At 46.1% G+C, this 18,664-nt stretch overlaps 1 protein-coding gene and 1 pseudogene across 2 annotated transcripts; both read right to left on the bottom strand.

Moving 5' to 3' along the window:
• Positions 1 to 1,409: 1,409 nt before the first annotated feature.
• On the bottom strand, positions 1,410 to 3,849 carry LOC309838412 (C-C motif chemokine 13-like; annotated as a pseudogene). The gene is made up of 4 exons: positions 3,809 to 3,849; positions 2,749 to 2,806; positions 2,076 to 2,136; positions 1,410 to 1,608 (listed from the first exon to the last, which is right to left on the bottom strand). The product of its transcript is annotated as a C-C motif chemokine 13-like (transcript).
• A 12,394-nt stretch (positions 3,850 to 16,243) lies between these two features.
• On the bottom strand, positions 16,244 to 17,764 carry LOC309838411 (C-C motif chemokine 8-like; the record flags this gene model as incomplete). The annotated part of the gene is made up of 3 exons (XM_082679472.1): positions 16,244 to 16,349; positions 16,755 to 16,872; positions 17,689 to 17,764. The coding sequence occupies 3 exons, from the start codon at positions 17,762 to 17,764 to the stop codon at positions 16,244 to 16,246; spliced, it is 300 nt and encodes a 99-aa protein (XP_082535598.1).
• Positions 17,765 to 18,664: the final 900 nt, after the last annotated feature.

Here is an 18,664-nt window from a genome sequence, read left to right as displayed (position 1 = left end):
AACACAAGTCATCCAGAGGAGGGAGGCAGTCTCGGGAAGAACAGGGGGCCCCTCAGGGGATAGAGAGGAAGAGGAGGTCCTGTCCCTTTAAGAGGGACAATCACAAGCTCCAAGTTGTGTGACCTGAGACTCTAGGGAGACTAGCAAAGGAGGGCAGTGAATTCTGGGTCTCAGGGTTTGGTGGCTTTAGGGGAAGCAGTCTCCTGTCCTGTGTCTCAGGGCTTTTCCCTCTTTTCCCGGCATTCAACACGCAGCGCATCTGGCTCATTCTTCTTAGGGCATCTCTTCCCTCCGCCCCCATGACTGCCCTGCTTCTCTGGCTACCCCTCACCTGGACCACTGCAGTAGGCTGTTCTCCGTGCCCCCCTGCCAACCCCATCCTGCCCTCGGCCCCGATCCCAGGCTACTCTTCCTGGCACCCCACACCCTGCCCTTCCTATCACTCCAAAGACTTCAGAGCTGACTCCAAACTCCCACCTTGATATTCCGATTCCTCTATAACCATGCCTCAACTTTCCTTTCCAAAGGTCTCTGGCTTTTCCATTCTGGATCCCTTACTCTGACTATTTGGGGATATTCCCTGCAGGCCCTCTCCCCTCTTTTCCATCCTGCATCTCCTCCAGGAGAGTCTTTGCTGTGACGGTGCTACACCATCTGTCCAAGTCCCATCTTTGCTGTCAAGTCTGATGCTAATCAGGACGGGGCCACCTGATTCCTCCCCCTCCCCCGCCCCCACCAGCAGGAGTGTCAAGTGCACTTACTGGCTGTATTACTCCAGGGTGGAGGACGAGGGCAGGGAGACCCACTGGAAGCTAATGCTGGGGACTGGAGCCATCGTTCTAGAATATCCTGGGCTGATGATCCAGGCCCTCCCTGACACTCAGATGGGCCCAGGTTAGCCACACAGCCAGGCCCTGGCTACATCCACATTCCTCTAGCACCCTCTGCCATCCACCTGCACCTGAGAGCACCCCTTACTGGTTGGGAGTTACCCCTGAAGAAAACACCATTACTGTATTAGAGATTTTAAACAAAATGTATTTTCTGCAAAAAGTCAGCCATCCTACAGTTGCATTCATGTTTCCATAATAACACATTTCGCAACACCTCCCATTCACCAGGCGCTGTCCTCCCTAGATTGCAGTAGCCCTTCATCGCCATGGCTCTCATAGGCACGCTCATCACCCCTGGGGAGTTGGGCAGGAGAAAGACCCACTGCCCACAGCTTACAGGAGAGGGAACTGGGGCTCATGACGGGAACCAAGTGGCTCAAGGTCTTGCTTTAAAAAAAGAGATCACCAATATTCAAAATAACTCCCCAACCAGCCACAATTCAAATAATAGACTAAATATTACGTAAGACATAGTACATTTTGCATCAGGAAACAGAAAGCACTCTATTTGAAAATTCAGGTCAATTTAGTCCAGGATAGAGACAGGAAGCCTGGGGGAGAAGAATCATTTCTCAGCCTCTGGCTTGGTCTTAGTGTGGCCGAAAGAGTCCAAGTCTTCAGGGTGTGAGGTTTCTGACCCAGGTGTTTCATGTAATTCCAGACCCATTTCTCCTTTGGGTCGGCACCGATGTCCTTGGCCAGTTTGGTTCTGAAGCTGTGGATGAAGGTGGGCTGGCAGGGTTAGGTGAAATGTTGGAGGGTTTTATCCAAGGGATGACTCATTAGGGATGACCAGGCCCATCTGCTACAGGTGAGGGGCTGCCCTGGGACAGGAAGTCAGAGGGGTGTGGAAAGGAGAGGCCCTCTGGGGGTAGTTGCTGTTCTTGCTGTGCCCTGGGAGAAGCTGGCCTGGCATCCAGCAAAGCAACCACCCGAGTGTGAGCTGGTACCCATTCAGCAAGGAGGGTGTGGGATGTTACCGGCCCTCTCTGGGCCTGTCCCTGATGTAATAATAGGAAGCTTTGGATTACATAGTCTGGTTGGATCTTATCCCCTGAGTAGGACATCTCAAATTAGTCTATGTCTGTCTTGTGGGGCAGAACTTAGGATGGGGGGGATGGAAGAAAGGGAAGGGGTGAGATGAGGTGGGGGGCTGGAGGGGAGCAGGTTTTTCCTAGCTACAGGACAGCTGCCGGCGGACACTGGTGATTCCATAGCTCTTCAGCCTCTGCAAGGGGATCTTCTAATGGTTAAATGTGAAACAGCAGTTGAACAGGTCGCGGAGTGCATCTAGAAATAAAGTCACGGAGAAAAAGCATCTGAGATGTCAGGCTTTTCTGAGCTTGAACGCAGCAGGGGAAGGAAAGCTAAGAGGTAGAAGTGTGTCTTCTCCACGCAGGTCCAGTGCTCCTGCCGGCCGCCCCGAGAGAGGGTGGAACCAGGAACATGTGGCTCAAGATTTTGAAGTTGATTCTGCATGATGGGGACACATCTTTGCTGACTGAGGGAGGCCAGTGTGACATGTCCTGGATATGGCCCCCCAACCTGCAGGGTTTGAGGCGATCATCTGGGGTCAAAGAAAAGGCCCTGAATTTTCAGTAGAGTTTAGGCTTTATTCTGGCTCTGCGGTGTCCTGGAGGCGGGAGGGGCAGGTAGGATGCCTGCTGTCCCCAACCTGGGCTTCTGCCTTCTGTCTCCAAAATTAGATGTTAAAACTCCAAGGACCCCAGGTGCTCTGAGAGTCTCCGAAGTGGGTCACTTTGGCTTAGGCCTTCCTAGAAGATGAGAAACAGAGGGAAGGAGAGAGAGGAAGGGAAGGGGGAGAAAGATTGAATCTCCTTGGCTGAGTGAGCACCTGGGTGCTGCTGGCAGCTGCTGTGAGCAGCAGACACAGAGGCGCTGTGGACACCTTCCTGTTGGAGGGGGAAGATGTGAGCTTCAGCCTAAGAGCTGTTGGTTCCTGGGTTTATCTCAGCCTCTTGGCAGCTCTGGCTGCCCCGCCTGCCTTTGTAGAGAGGCAGAGAGGATGGGGGCCCCCAGAGGGATCATTGCCTGGCCAGGGTACAGTCAAGTCAAGATGAATCTACTAAGATTCTGAATTGTTACCGTGTATCCTGAATCTACTAAGCTGGAGGCTGGGTTGCCGAAGAGTTTTCCAGGAAATGCAAGGCAAAAGCTGTGGCCTGTAGCAGGGTAGGCACCGTTTCCCTCCAGCCGCCCAGACCACAGAGATGGAGACAGAACACAGATGGCTGGCACGCACCCTAGTGAGTGATCCGAGGAGCTGCTTTCTCCAAATGAAAAAGAAACCATAGAAAAGAACTGCTATGCTAAGGACTTTCCCCTTTTGCATATTTAGTCCTGACAAGGTAAGCGCTATTATTATCATGCCCATTTACAGATGGGGACACCGAGGGGCAGAGAGATTAAATAACTTGCCCAACGTCTCATGAGGAGTGAGGGGTGACACTGGGAGAAAAAGCCAGTCTGTTTACATATAATCACCAAGAGTGTTTCTTGTAGCTGATGTCTTTTTCCAAGGCAAGTTTTAGGTGGAAGTCTCATACTGGAGACAAATTAAAGCCAGGCTCTTCCCATCACATCTAGGTGCTCCCTTCTGCTACTCAGGCCCAGAGGGATACGGTTTGAAAACCACTGATTTGTCTAAGCCCCTTGTTTTCAGGAAGGATCATTGATAGGACGGGGTGGGGAACAGAGCAATGAAGTGGGCTCTTTGTTCCTGAACCTGGCTCCCTCCTGCAAGGGGTCTGAGCTAGGAGCTTGGGGTGGGGGGAGTGCCAATGAGCACGGTGGCAAGGAGGGGACAGCTTGGACTATGATAGAATACCTGGCAAGGCCCTTGGCCTGAGTGTTCCTATCCCCATGCTCATTCTTGGCTCCCAGACTTTGCTTACTTTTTGCACCTGCTTGGAATATTCTCCTGTCCACTTTCCATCCTTGCAAGTTTTTCTACTCTAGCAAAACAAGCCCAGTGATAATAAAAGAAATGAAATAAAGAGCTATGTTTTGTGAAATAGAAAAGAATATATAGACAAAGGGCTAAAGAAGCTCAAATTTTGTTCTTTGACAAGCCTACAAAGAAGCTGAAACTCTCCTGAACTGACCATGAAAAAAGGAAAAAAGGCACCAGTAGGGAACATCACTACAGAGCCTGCAGACACCAAGAAGAAAATAAGAACCTTATGCCAGCAACTTTAATTTAGAAGAAGTGGACGGATTTCTTAAAATCTAACTTACCAGATTGCAAGAAAAAAATTTTTTAAATCCTCAAACTATTTAAAAATTTGAGTCAGTAATGGAAAACCTTCCCACAAAACATCCTCCAGTCTCCAGAAGCTTTAACAGCTCTTCCTCCAAGCATTCCAAGAACAAATAATTCTGATCTTACACAGTCGCTTCCAGGGAATATCAAAAGTGTTCACTCTTCGACTCATTTTATAAGTTTTTGACATAAAAACTTCTCAGGAACCACAAAAGAAAAGATTTCAAGCTTGTCCCTGCAGACACACATGCCATTCTTTTGTGGATCACATCAATGAGATTGCAGGTCTTCTGGCTTTGGGTTGGGTATGGACATGGGGGAACCCTGCAGGGTGTTGGAAAGAGGGAGTAGTTAGGGTGAAGTACTGATTTCTCTGTTGCCTCCTTATACCTCTGCCTGGATGCAGCCCTCAACCAATGGTTTTCACTTCCTTTCCAGGTGGCCCTCTCCATGACTCTCTCCGTCCAGTTTTGGGGAACCACACTCTGTCCTTGCTCCTTCGGGTCCAAGGGTGGTCACCATGCTGTCACTAGCCTCAGAGTACCAAAGCAGCCCTATGGTTTCTCCACACCCAGCCCACATCTTGGTAAATAGTATTTTTATTCAACCCTCCTCAAATCATTCCAATTTCAGTGTCATCTATTTCTTCCTCACTGACATAGGTTTAGGTACCAGAAGTGGCTTCTGGTAATAGACCTTCTAAATGGGATTCTGGAATTGGGTTGCTCATATATTTTAGGAGCATAATAATGGCAGCTGCTGGCATCATGATTACTTAAATTGTCACCAATAGTAGGATGGCAGACTGTGTTGTATCAAGCCCTCCAGGTGATTCTTAATGGGCACTAAAATTGAGAACCGCGGGATTCCAGCATATCCCGTGGCCATCTCTGATCTGTAGTGAATAGCCACCAGAGAGCTCTTAAGGACGCTGCCCTCCTCTCACGGCCCCATCAAAGCATGCCTTGGTAAAGGAAGTGTCCTCTGGCCTTGCCCGGGAGTGCAGTTAGGGATGGCTAGGCAGCTTGCACATAATAGATCCTTTTCAATAGACCCACTTCCCTGAGCCTTTAGACACCTTCCTAATGTCCCAGGGGAGTTCTGGCATTTCAACTTCATCAACTGCAGGCCTGTTTTAAAGCCTAGATTCCAATCAGCCAATCTAGCTAAATATTCATCATCCCCAAGTACTTGTGCTAGTGCATTGAATCCTGAATTCTGGATAAGCACATTCATGCCATGAATTTAACCAACTGAGTCTTGTATGTTATTATCCTCTTACAGTCCACTCCTACACATGCACCCCAAACTCTTCTCCAAATTGAGTGAGTGGGGGGACATTCAAACACTTCCAGCTGAAGGGACTCCTGTCTGTCCTTCCCTCTGCTTCAGGACCTATTATCTTGTAAGAAAATATGTTTAGGAGCCTGGGGTCTGGAGTCAACCAGACATGGATTTAAGTCCTGTATTTGCCATTTACTGGTTATATGATTTGGAGCAAATTGCTTACCTCTCTGAGCCTCTAAGAAGAACTGATTGCTAATTATTACCTCATTGTGATGTTCTGAGAACCTAATAAGATGAGTGCCTGCAAAGTGCTCAGTCCTGTGCCAATAATTTCAATTTTGAAAAAATTTTATGTTCATTGAAGTATAGTTAATTTACAATGTTGTGTTAGTTTCTGGTATATAGCAAAGTGATTCAGTTTTATATATATATGTTATTTTTCATATTCTTTCCCGTTACGGTTTATTACAGGATATTGAATATAATTCCTTGTGCTGTACAGTAGGACCTTGTTTATTTATTTTACATATAGTAGTTTGTATCTGCTAATCCCAAACTCCTAATTTATCCTTCCCCCAACCCCTTTCCCCTTTAGTAACAATGTTTGTTTTCTATGTCTGAGTCTGTTTCTGTTCTGTAAATAAGTTCATTTGTATCATATTTTAGATTCTACGTATAAGTGATATCATATGGTATTTGTCTTTCTCTTTCTGACTTACTTCACTTAGTATAATCTCTAGGCTCGTCCATGTTGCTGCAAATGGCATTATTTCGTTGTTTTTTATGGCTGAGTAAAATATATATATATATATATATATATATATATATAAAGGAGGAAGAGAGCAAGCAAATCAATAAAGAAATCTACCAATGATAATAAACTCTAAATACTAAACTAACTTAAACATAAAACCAGAAATAAATTAGATGCAGAAAGCAAACCCCAAGTCTACAGTTGCTCCCAAAGTCCACCGCCTCAATTTTGGGGTGATTCGTTGTCTATTCATGTATTCCACAGATGCAGGGTACATCAAGTTGATTGTGGAGCTTTAATCCGCTGCTCCTGAGGCTGCTGGGAGACATTTCCCTTTCTCTCCTTCGCTTGCACAGCTCCCGGGGCTCAGCTTTGGATTTGGCCCCGCCTCTGCGTGTAGGTCGCCTGAGGGCAACTGATCTTCGCTGAGACAGGACGGGGTTAAAGGAGCAGCTGATTAGGGGGGCTCTGGCTCTCTCAGGTCGGGGGTAGGGAGGGGCACGGAGTGCGGGGCGAGCCTGCGGCGGCAGAGGCCGGCGTGACGTTGCACCAGCCTGAGGCGCGCCGTGGGTTCTCCCGGGGAAGTTGTCGCTGGATCCCGGGACCCTGGCAGTGGCGGGCTGCACAGGCTCCCCTGAAGGGGGGTGTGGAGAGTGACCTGTGCTCGCACACAGGCTTCTTGGTGGCTGCAGGAGCAGCCTTAACGTCTCATGCTCGTCTCCGGGGTCCGCGCTGATAGCCGCGGCTCGCGCCCGTCTCTGGAGCTCGTTTAGGCGGTGCTCTGAATCCCCTCTCCTCGCGCTCTCCAAGACAATGATCTCTTGCCTCTTCGGCATCTCCAGACTTTTCCCGGACTCCCTCCCGGCTAGCTGTGGCGCACTAGTCCCTTCAGGCAGTGTTCACGCAGCCAACCCCAGTCCTCTCCCGGCGCTCTGACCGAAGCCCGAGCCTCAGCTCCCAGCCCCGCCCGCCCCGGCGGGTGAGCAGACAAGCCTCTCGGGCTGGTGAGTGCCCGTCGGCACCGATCCTCTGTGCGGGAATCTCTCCGCTTTGTCCTCTGCACCCCTGTGGCTGCGCTGTCCTCCGCGGACCCGAAGCCTCCGCCACCAGCAGTCTCCGCCCGCGAAGGGGCTTCTAGTGTGTGGAAACTTTTCCTCCTTCACAGCTCCCTCCCACTGGTGCAGGTCCCGTCCCTATTCTTTGTCTCTGTTTTTTATTTTTTCTTTTGCCCTACCCAGGTACGTGGGGAGTTTCTTGCCTTTTGGGAGGTCTAAGGTCTTCTGCCAGCGTTCAGTAGGTGTTCTGCAGGAGTTGTTCCACGTGTAGATGTATTTCTGATGTATCTGTGGGGAGGAAGGTGATCTCCACGTCTTACTCTTCCGCCATCTTAAAGGTCATATATATATATATACACACACACACACCACATCTTCTTTATCTCTTCATCTGTTGATGGACATTTATGTTGCTTCCGTATCTTGGCTATTGTAAATGGTGCTGCTTATGAGCATTGGGGTACATGTATCTTTTCGAATTGGAGTTTCTTTCCAGATATATGCCCAGGAGTGGGATTGCTGGATCATATGGCAACTGTATTTTTAGATTTTTAAGGAATCTCCATACTGTTCTCCATAGTGGCTTTTCTCCACACCCTCCTCAGTATTTGTTATTTGTAGACTTTTAAACTATGGCCGTTCTCACCAGTGTGAGGTGATACCTCACTGTGGTTTTGATTTGCATTTCTCTGATAATTAGCGCTGTTGAGCATCTTTTCATGTGCCTATTGGCCACCTGGATAACCTATCTGGAGAAATGTCTATTTAGGTCTTCCACCCATCGTTTTTTTTTGTTGTTGTTTTTTTTTGTTTTTTTTGTTTTTGAGCTCTATCCCTTGATCTGTATTCTGAGGTTGCACTATTTTACAAGAATGTTTATTTCAGGGCTTCCCTGGTGGCGCAGTGGTTGGGAGTCTGCCTGCCGATGCAGGGGATACGGGTTCGTGCCCCAGTCCGGGAGGATGCCACATGCCGCGGGGAAAAAAAAAAAAAAGAAAGAAAGAAAAAAAAAGAATGTTTATTTCAAATAGGATAAAAAGAAACACCCAGAGAGCTGAAGGAGTGTGAATGCCTGATTACAGTCTTCTTTGGATAAAACAGAAACTTTGCTTCTGTGGTATGTGTGTTTAGGCAGATTAAATTCATGTTTGATTACAAACTCCAGGGTAGAAGGAAAATATATATGTTCTTGAAGACTAGGAGTTCCCAATGGGAGGAAGAGAAAAAAAAATCATTAGCTAATACCCTGAGGGCTGCCGTCTCTAGGAAAGTCTAAATAGATCTCATCATGGTACCCCTGTGCTCAGAGACCCTCTGTGGATGGCTCCCCATCTCCCCAGAATATCCATGCTCCCTAGCATGGCACTCACGACCCTCTTATCTGAATCCAAAATATTTTCTCTTCCTCCTTCTCCTCTTGTACCCTCCCCTAAGTCACACAGCAGAGGGCTTAGTCCCAACACCTTCTGAGCTTTGCTGCCTGAGGGCCTTCATCCCTCCCCTTCTTTACCTGTTGGAAAATGCTAATCAATCTTTAAAGCCCAATTGAAATGGCTAAATGCCCTCTAAGCCCTTTCCTAGCACCTTGCTTCTGCCCCCTTCCACCCCCCCCCCCCCCCCCCCCCCCCCCGTCCCCCGGTACGAGGGCCTCTCACTGCTGTGGCCTCTCCCGTTGCGTTGCGGAGCACAGGCTCCAGATGCGCAGGCTCAGCGGCCATGGCTCACGGGCCCAGCCGCTCCGCAGCATGTGGGATCCTCCCGGACTGGGGCACGAACCCGTGTCCCCCGCATCGGCAGGTGGACTCTCAACCACTGCGCCACCAGGGAAGCCCAGCCCTGGACATTCTTAATGCCTTACCATCTAAGATCCTAACAGTGGAGTTAATTTCACTCTGCAATGTTGTGGTTTTCAGAGGTGTGTTTACCTGCTGATGTCTATTCTCCAGGAATAACTTACTGGGAAGCCTGATATGTACCCGATGAAAACTACAACTGCTCAAGGAAGCAGAGCTGGGGAACCCTGTACTCAAGACTTCTCTGTCCAATTTCTTTCACTGTTTAAGCCTCTAAGGAATATTGAGACAGTGCAACGTTTCCATTTTATAGAACAGGTATCTGGCTGCTGGGGTGACTAATGAAAAGAGGAGGGAGACACGCTAGCTGGCATTCTCTGCCCCTCAGACTGGGTCTCTCCAGAGAAAGGCAAGCCTGCAGAGAGAGAGAATATTTCCATGTGACGGTGGAGGAGGGAAGCCCATCCACCACTACTGAACACCGTGCAAGACCACTTGCCTCATTTCTTCCTTCACATCACCTTCTTTCTTATCTCTGTCTTTGCTTATAATATCCCATCCATTACAACATTCATCTTTCCATCTGGCCCATACAGGAATTATGTGAGGTCTGGCTTACATTGGGTCTGGCTTCACAGATTTCATAGGGAACCAAACTTGCTCTGAAATGGATGGCTGATGACCTTCCAGCTCAAACCCTCCTACTTCTACTCTAGAAAACAGATTCATCTTTCTGGTCACGCTCTGGACCAGCATATAGTAAAAAATGAATACTTACCAATGATTCAAGGAGCCTAAAAAGACATAAGGGTTCTCCTCTGTGGGAAGATTATCACGTAATTGATTTTCCAAGCCAGACAGGGGTGAGGCAGAATTGTCCTGGGCAAACTGAGGTGTGCAGTCTCCCTACCCACTGGGGTCTTAGCATTTTGCCTGTTGTTGCATTGCTAATTCAGGTGTTTATAGTTTTTAGTTTCTGCTGTCCTGTCTTTGGGGGAGACTCCCAGGATGAATGCCTGAGGCTGCCCCTTCCCACGACTAAATAAAAAATGCAGGCAGAAAAAGCTTTGTATTTGGCACACCCTGGTGCAGTGGCCAAAGAAACGGAAGTTCTGTCCACAGGTGAGTGGACCCAAATTTGATTCGGTAACAGATTTTCCTCCTAATTCAATGTAATCCCAATTAAAATCCGAGCCAGAATTTTGTGGAGATTGATAAGCTGATTCCTTTTAAAGGAGAAATAAGAAACCTAAAATAGTTAAGACAACTTTTAAAGAAGAACAAAGTTGTAGGATTTACACTCCCAGATGATAACACTTTTTAGAAAGCAGTAGTCATTATGACATGGTGCCGTTGTTCCAAGAGTGGATGATATGCCAGGGAACAGATTAAAGAGTGCAGAAATAGAACCATACATATATTGATATTGGATATAACCTAAGTTTGCACTGTAGACTAGTTAAGAAAAAGTACTCTTTTGAATAATTGATGCTGAATCAATTGGATATTTATATGGAAAAATAAAATCTTGATCGCTAACTTTCAGCATACCCAAAAATCAAGTTAAGGTGGATTGTAGTTCTAAATGTGAACAACAAAAAATAACGCTTTTTGAAGATAATGTAAGAGCATAACTTTGTGACATCTGGTTAAAAAAAGTTTTCTTTAACAGAAAACAAAAGCACTAACCATAAAGGAACATATTGATAAATGGACTATTTTAAAATTAGGAAGCTGTATTTCCTGTTAGGAAAGTCAACAAGACGGGGGTTCCCCATCCTAGCCTCTCCCTATCCACATACACAATGCAAAGCCTGAAACTAACTCTAGCCACTGAGGTCTCTTTGCCATTCCCCAATCCCTCTGGACTTTTCCTTATTTGAGGCCTTTGCTCTAAGTATCGCCCTCCTTGGATGCTCTTAACCCCACCTCTCTCTGGTAAATCATCAAAGGCCTATCTTGGGCCAACTATCCTCTGGCCTCTGCCCAGTGATACTCATTAGTGCATGATGAGGAAGTCCTGATGGGGGTGCCGAGTCTCTTTTACCACCGTAATGGCACCCTCAACAGTGCCAGCATTGCACCAAGCACACAGTGGCACTCAGTAGAAGATGCTGAATTGAAATACATTTCTCTCCCAAGAGATATATACAGAGAAGCTCCAACTCAATGGGGTTAAAAACTAGGCTCTGATCTACTTACTCGCTGAAGAGTGAGACAGAAATTTCTCTTAGGCCAATTAATTACATTTGAACCTGTTGCCTAAGAACAATTCAACACATGTGTACAGCACCCTGATCCTGTATCTCTCTAGTTACCTACATCTTGGTCTTTGTAAGCCCTTCCATGGAAATAAATAAATAAATCAAATCAAATCAGGAAGCTGTATCATCAAAAGGCAAAACAGGAGTGAAAAATAAAATAACAGATTATGAGAAGATATTTCAATTCACATGTCTGTCAAAAGATTCCTATTCAGAATATAGAAAATACTTCTACAAATTCATAATAAAAAGACAGGCAATCTAAAAATAGACAAGATCCAAATCTAAACAATCTAAAAATGGGCAAAGGATATGAAGTGGACCTTCATAAAAGAAGATATCTAATAAACATTTAAATAGATGTTCAACCTCATCTGTCAGAGTAAAATGCAAATTTAAACCATAAGTATGTGGAATTATACACATAATCATTATGGCTAACTTAAAAAGAATGACAGTACCAAGTGTTGAAATACCAAATATGGAATAACTCAAACTCCCATACATTGCTGGTAGGAGTGAGTGTAAACTGGTGACATAACTCTGGAAAATATTTAACCATATCTGGAAAGGTGTTTGGTGGTTGAGTATATGCTTAATATATACATGTCCTGTCATCCATGTGTGTATATCTATCTATCTATCTATCTCTATCAATCTATCCATCTATCTTTATCTGTCTATCTATATCTATCTATATGTACCATCTACCTGTAAAACCTCAAGTTCACACTGATACCTCCAATTGCAGTCCAACACCACAGCGTTTTTCTAGCTTCCAACATTCCATATTTTTCTATGGAAGCTTCTCCAACAGTAAGGGAGATGGCTTCCATTATCTTCAATACATTTACTTATTTGCTAAATCCTTCCTTAGGTCACCATTCTCCTAGCTACGTGGCTAACTCAGTCCTCGTCCGGTTGACCCTGACTTGTGGGCTGACCTCTTGAACCCAGTTCTACCAAACATGCTGGTTGAGTCCACAGTCTTGGCCCCAGCCCTGGTCCCAAAGAACATACTGGGTGAGTCCCTGATCTTGACCCCAGCCCCAGCCTTGGTAAACACACCAAACAAATGTCCAGCTAAATCCCTGGCCCTGAGCCAGCAAACTTGCCTGTTGAAATCCAGGCATTGGCTGGGAGAAGGAGAACAAATATTGACTGCATAAAACAATGAATCAATAAGGCAGAGCCTGAGATGAGAACTTCTCTCATACATAGCTCCTTTGGGAAGTGACCCCAGAGATCATGACTGAGAGGCAGCCGAGTGAGATGGAAAAGGAGGAGGCTCGAACAGAAGCATGCAGAATAAGGTCGGTATAGTGGGCGATGGGGATAGCTTCTCCCGAACTGACTGACATGCCTGCAGAATGGCTCCCAGAATCAGCCGCTGGAAGGAAGGGTGGCAGAAGCATTTAAACATCTGCCTTCCACCCTGCATTGGTGGAAAGTTGTCACCCAGAGTGTTCACTGCCCTGCACTTGTGAGCCTCAGGCAAATGTGCAGGCTGCGCCAACCCCTGACCTGAGATGACACCCAAGGAGGAGCCTGTGTGCAGAAAGCAAGAAGTGAGGAGACACAGAGCAGTTGTTGAGAGAGTGAAATGAGTCCAAGCCCGCAGCAAGCTCCCTGCCTGAGCCCAGGGTGAAATCAGAGGAGAGCCCAAGAGGATGCTTGTCAGCTTCAAGTGACCTCACCAGTTCTTTGCCCCCAGTTGACAAGGGAATGAATTGTGCTCACAGATACGAACCCATTAGTGGAAGGATGTGTTTTTCTTTTTAAAAAAAAAACTTTTAAATTTATATTGGGGTATAGCCAATTAACAATATTGTGATAATTTCAGGGGCACAGCAAAGCGACTCAGCCATACATATACATGTAACCATTCTCCCCAAACTCCCCTGCCATCCAGGCTGCCACATAACATTGAGCAGAGTTCCCTGTGCTATACAGTAGGTCCTTGTTGGTTATCCATTTTAAATGTAGCAGTGTGTACATGTCAGTCCCAAACTCCCTAACTATCCTTTCTGTCCCACCCTTCCCTCTGGTAACCATAAGTTCATTCTCTAAGGTCTGTGAGTCTGTTTCTGTTTTGTAAATACGTTCATTTGTATCATTTCTTTTTAGATTCTGCACACAAGGCATACCATACGATATTTCTCTTTCTCTGCCTAACTTACTTCACTCAGTATGACAATCTCTAGGTCTATCCATGTTGCTGCAGATGGCATTGTTTCATTCTTTTTAGTGGCTGAGTAATATTCCATTGTATATATGTACCACATCTTCTTCATCCATTCCTTTGTCAATGGACATTTAGGTCGCTTCCGTGTCTTGGCTTGTAAACAGTGCTGGGGTGCATGTATCCTTTCAGACAATGTTTTTCTCTGGATATATGCCCAGGAGTGGGATTGCAAGGTCATATGCTAGCTCTATTTTTATGGGGATTTTCAAAATATTAATATTCAAGTTAAGGCACATAAAACATCAACAACTTAAATAAGATGACATATCACTTAACACATTTATGTTTAATGTCATTAATAAAGTTCATTGTGATTTGAAATACAACGACATAATCCCAGAGTGCCTCTGGGTAATGCTCGGGGAAAACAAATGGATTGTGTCTTGTGCTGTGCCCTGGTGCCAGTTTAGGGTGAGTCTCTTGCCTTTGGAATTTAGGATTTGTGTCTAGGTAGTTCATGAAACCCTGGGCCCAGATCTCTGGAGCCAGCTTGACCTTGAGACTGTGGAAGAGAGCGGTTAGAACTGGACGGAGCCTACTGTGGTTGGAAAGCACTCCTTTTGCCCAGCTGACATTTAGGTGCCTTATTTAGATGCCTGGGGTTTAGGTGTGCTACCTTGGACTTCAATGGAAAGCTCATCTTCAGACAGGTTATATACCTGACTTGCAGGTGTTTGTCATTAGGCTGGGCTCCTGGCTGGCTCAGTGGTTTAATTCTAGGCACTTTCTTCCTGGCCCTACCCTAGCCAACAGATGTGGCCAAGTTCCTAGGAGACATGGCTCCTAGAGCAGGAGAGAGTTTATGAGGTTGTCCGCCAGATCCTCTCACTTCCTGACTGTGACACAGAACAACTTCCACTTTTGTATGGGGCATCTTAATGCCAGAGAGAGAAATTGACTTGCTATAAGTGACTCAGAGAGTCAGGGTCAGTTCTGGGATCAGAGCCCAGAAACATTGCCTTGCTATGTTTCCGTGTTTGTACTGGAATCATGGTATTTCTCCAACCAATGACAGCCCCCCTGGACTTGGGTCAGCAGGACAATAATCTTCTTTCCCTTAATGAGGGGTCTGGTCTTTGTGCCTTGGTGCTGTGGGTCTCCTGTCTGAAAAAGGAGCCAGCTATGCTCACGAAGTACAAGAGAATCTTGACCTTAAGAGGCTATTAAGGAAAGGAGATTCCATGCCTTCAAATGGATTTTGCAAATTCTTGAGATTGGGGGCTGAGGGTATAGTGACAGAGATGAATTCATTCTGTGTCTCAAGGGTGCAAGCCCTGTAGATATTGGTTTGCAAGATTATAAGAGAAGGGTCTGTGTCTTGGTCAATTATTCTCAACCTTCTACAACATTTAACCTATCACTCTTTCTGGCCCATTCTTCCTCACTTCATCTCCACTCCCACCCTGTACCATTTATGTCCCCATCATTTCCCCTGCACCATGGCAGCAGCCTGCTCTCAGGCCTCTATCTCTCACACTCCATCCTGTACTCAGATACTAGGTTATTCTTCCTGATGCTCGCCTCTGAATGTGATATCCTCCTTCTCTCCTATTTCAAACCTTTCGGTGCATCTCTATTACCTGCTGACTTCCCAATCTGAAATTCAAGAGCCCCTACAACCTGGCTCCAACCTGCATTTCTAAAACTCTGACTCCTCTTTCTTCCCAGAGCCCAGCCAGATGGGATTCTTTCCTCTGGCCCCCTCCCCTCATCTCCCTCCTGTATCAGTTCTGAAGAATCCTTTCATTTCCCATCATATTCCAATCTCTCAAGACCGGTCCTGTTGAAGGCTCATCTCCAGTAAAGAACCTTAAGTGGACCTCTAAGTTATAGACATCTAGTTTCCTGTTAGACTCAGTTTCATTTCTGGGACATTACTCTGGGTTTGAGAATTAATTAGATGGAGAAAACCTGGTGCTATGGAGAAAAGTTTGCAGACTGTTGCAAGAGATCAAGAGAGAGACCAGGCAAAGGTAAGTGTGGAGAGAAAAGCAATAGGAATCTAGATTCTATTAAATAAGGGCAGGTGATTTAGGGACTGGAGCCACAGGGTTGGAACAGTCTGGTCTGGTCCTTCTAGGTTCTCCGTAATCCTCAGCTGAGTCCAAAAGACTCAATTTAGAGGATGATCCTCACACCCCCAATTGTCACTCATTGCTGCCATTTTCTCCCTTCCTGCCAAATGTTACCCCATGAAAAATAAGACCAAGTAGTTTAAAATTATATAGATTTTTTCTTTGAAAATACCATAGTCATTTAATAACATTAATTTCCATCACAGTACTACATAGCACACATCGACTTACAGGAGCACTGATTTCCTAAGAATCCAAAGGTGTTTCACTCTGATGATCAGTGGAAGGACCTCAGGATACTACAGGCAGGTAGGAGGGAGAACAGTGCCATCTTACCATGAGCTTAATGGAGCTCACAAAGGAAAACTCGTCACCAGATGTTGTGTTTTTACATTCATTAGGATTTATGGCAGATAAAGTTAAAACATCAATAACTTAAATATAATTATTGTTTAAGAAACTATGTGTTTTAAATTATTAAACAAAGAACCTCTTTTTGGACATTATAATAAAATAATACAGCTGGGGAAGGGTGGGGGGAAATAAATAAGATTTTCCAGGGCTCTGACTGTCTCTCAGTCCAGGTACAAAGGTTCAAGCCTTCAGGGCTTGGGGCTTTCGATCCAGGAGCTCTATGGAATTCTGGACCCACTTCTGCTTGGGGTCAGCACAGACCTCCTTGCCCTCTTTGGTCTTGAAGCTGTGGGGAAAAGAGGGCACAGTTAAATGGAGTGTCTTGAGGATTTTGCCCAGGAGCTTGGCCCGTTGGCCCCTGGACATGATTAGCCCTTGCTCCCTGGGTGAGGAGCCTGGATGGGGACAGGAAGAAGGGGAAAAGGGAGGAAGAGGCCTCTCTTCCAGAAAGGAAGTTCTGTTGCTACTGCTCCAGGGGAAGCCTTCCTTTAGCTCCTGGCTAAAGGAACTTGGATGATCTGACCAAGCTTCCAGAAGAGCCTGGAGTGAGTATGGATTCCTTCTCATGGGCTTCATTTGTCTATGGGGTAAAGGGTCCTTTGGATTAGATGGCATATTTATCTGACTCATTTGGAAGTATAGAACTCAGATAGAATGTTTGGCTGACGGTGCCCGGGCATGGTCCACTCACATCACAGCTTCCTGGGGACACCGGCTGTTGGTGATTCTTGTGTAGCTGTCCAGCTTCTTGAAGGGGATCTTCTTACTGATCACAATAAAGCAGCAAGTGATTCGGTTGGAAACTGAATCTGAAAAACATTTTGCAAAGCATCAGAGAGTTATAATGTATTGTGAGCCTGCATTTGTAAGAGAAGAAGGAGAAGGTAGAAGACAAAGCAAATACACAAGTTCTAACTAAGACCTACCATTCCCTAGTTCGGAGCTTTAGTCCAGATCCCATAGATAAAATGTTATCTGTGAGTCAGTTTCCTCTGCTGAACTATGGAGCCCCTCATTGTTGACTGCAGATGGCAAAATCTTGAGTAACAAGATTAATCCTTGTAGCGTGATTCGGAGGGTCTACAGATCCAAAACCTCTGACCCTGGGAAGGTAAGTTCTAAGACCTTGCTTCCCAGCTATCTGTCCCCATGGGCTTAGAGCCAACCTAAGTCACATGCTGAGATGCCTCTGGGTCCTTATCCTCCTTACACAGCCACCCTTCTGGGAGCTACCCTGGACTGTAATCCAACATTTGAAACCTCCAGCAAGAGTTTCTTCCTCTCTACTACTGCCCTAAATGTCCTTCCTATCCACAATGAGAAATGGTTCTTCCTTCTGTGCCACATCTCCAAACAAGGTGAGGATTGTTGAGATAGCAGCTGCATTTAATGTCCCAAAGCTGGTGTCGAGAAAGATCGTGGAGCCTGGCTCCAGTGGCCTGGGCTTCTAGTTCTGGTTCTGCCTCTGACCAGTTGTGACATGCCAGCTCTTCTTAATTCCCCTCTGGATTTCATTCTCTCCATCTTTTTAATGTAGGCTATGCAGCAAGCATGGGATGACTCATGCCAGGTGTTAGTACCTGGGGTAGTTAAAATGTTAAGGCTTAAGAAGAGAGGAGGCTTACCTGGCTGAGCCAGCACCTGGGTGCTGAAGGCAGCTGCTGTGAGTAGCAGACACAGAAGTGCTGCAGAGACCTTCATACCGGAGGGTGAGCAAGGGAGCTTCAGCCTGAGAACTGGAGGTTTCTGAGTTGGTCTCAGCTTCTTTGCAACTCTGGCTCCTCTGGCTGATCTGCCTGCCTTTTATAGGGAGCAGAGCACATGGGCAGGGTCATGTTTAAGGAAGGATAAAATAGGCCCCTAAATGTGGTGAGTAGGTACCAGATCCTGGTGGTGATTTCCAAACACCGAGAAAAGGAAGTCGTGCAGTTTCCATCATTTGTTTAGATGGTGGGGCAGTGGTGGAAGGGTATGTGGTTATGCCCAGTAAAGTGTAGGAAGTGACCTTATTGGCCCATTAAGGGCTCTGATTTCTTTGAAATGGAACATGATCTGTTGGAAAGGAAGAGTAGAAGCTGAGTTCCTAACAGAGTGAAGAGAACCAAGTGCCTGACCCTCCCCATGTCCCGGGAGGTCTGGGTTGGGGCCCTAAGGCTTTGCCTGGTCTCTTTATCAGATTCGTGTCCCGGCCATCCTAAATCAGTCAGGCTCCTTTAGAACCTCATACAGGTAGCTTGATAGAGCCTTAGCAGAATGATAGAATCCAGGAATCTTCAAGTCTTAATGCCCTGGAATGTTCTGTTGTGGAGCCTAAGAACTGGGCGGCAAATACCGATCTTTTAGGCTGGTGATTTCCAAATATTTTATCTAGACACTAAAGTTTCTTTCCAAGTGAAATGATATGCGGAAGCTCAATATATCATGCAGATTCAGGTAGAATGGGTCTGTTTGAAAAGGGTCTTTTGCTTTTGGTGTCAAATCTTTTGCCCATTAAAAAAAATTTTTTTTCTTACAGTTGACTTTAAGAAGTTCTTTGTATATTTTGCATTCAAGTCCTTTACCAGATATGTGCATTGCAAATATTTTCTCCACAGGCTGTAG

Source organism: Grampus griseus, assembly GCF_964374135.1.
Source record: "Grampus griseus genome assembly, chromosome: 20".
Classification (NCBI taxonomy): Eukaryota; Metazoa; Chordata; class Mammalia; order Artiodactyla; family Delphinidae; genus Grampus; species Grampus griseus.
Note: the sequence above shows the minus strand (reverse complement) of the source record. Positions and strands in the feature narration are given on the sequence as shown.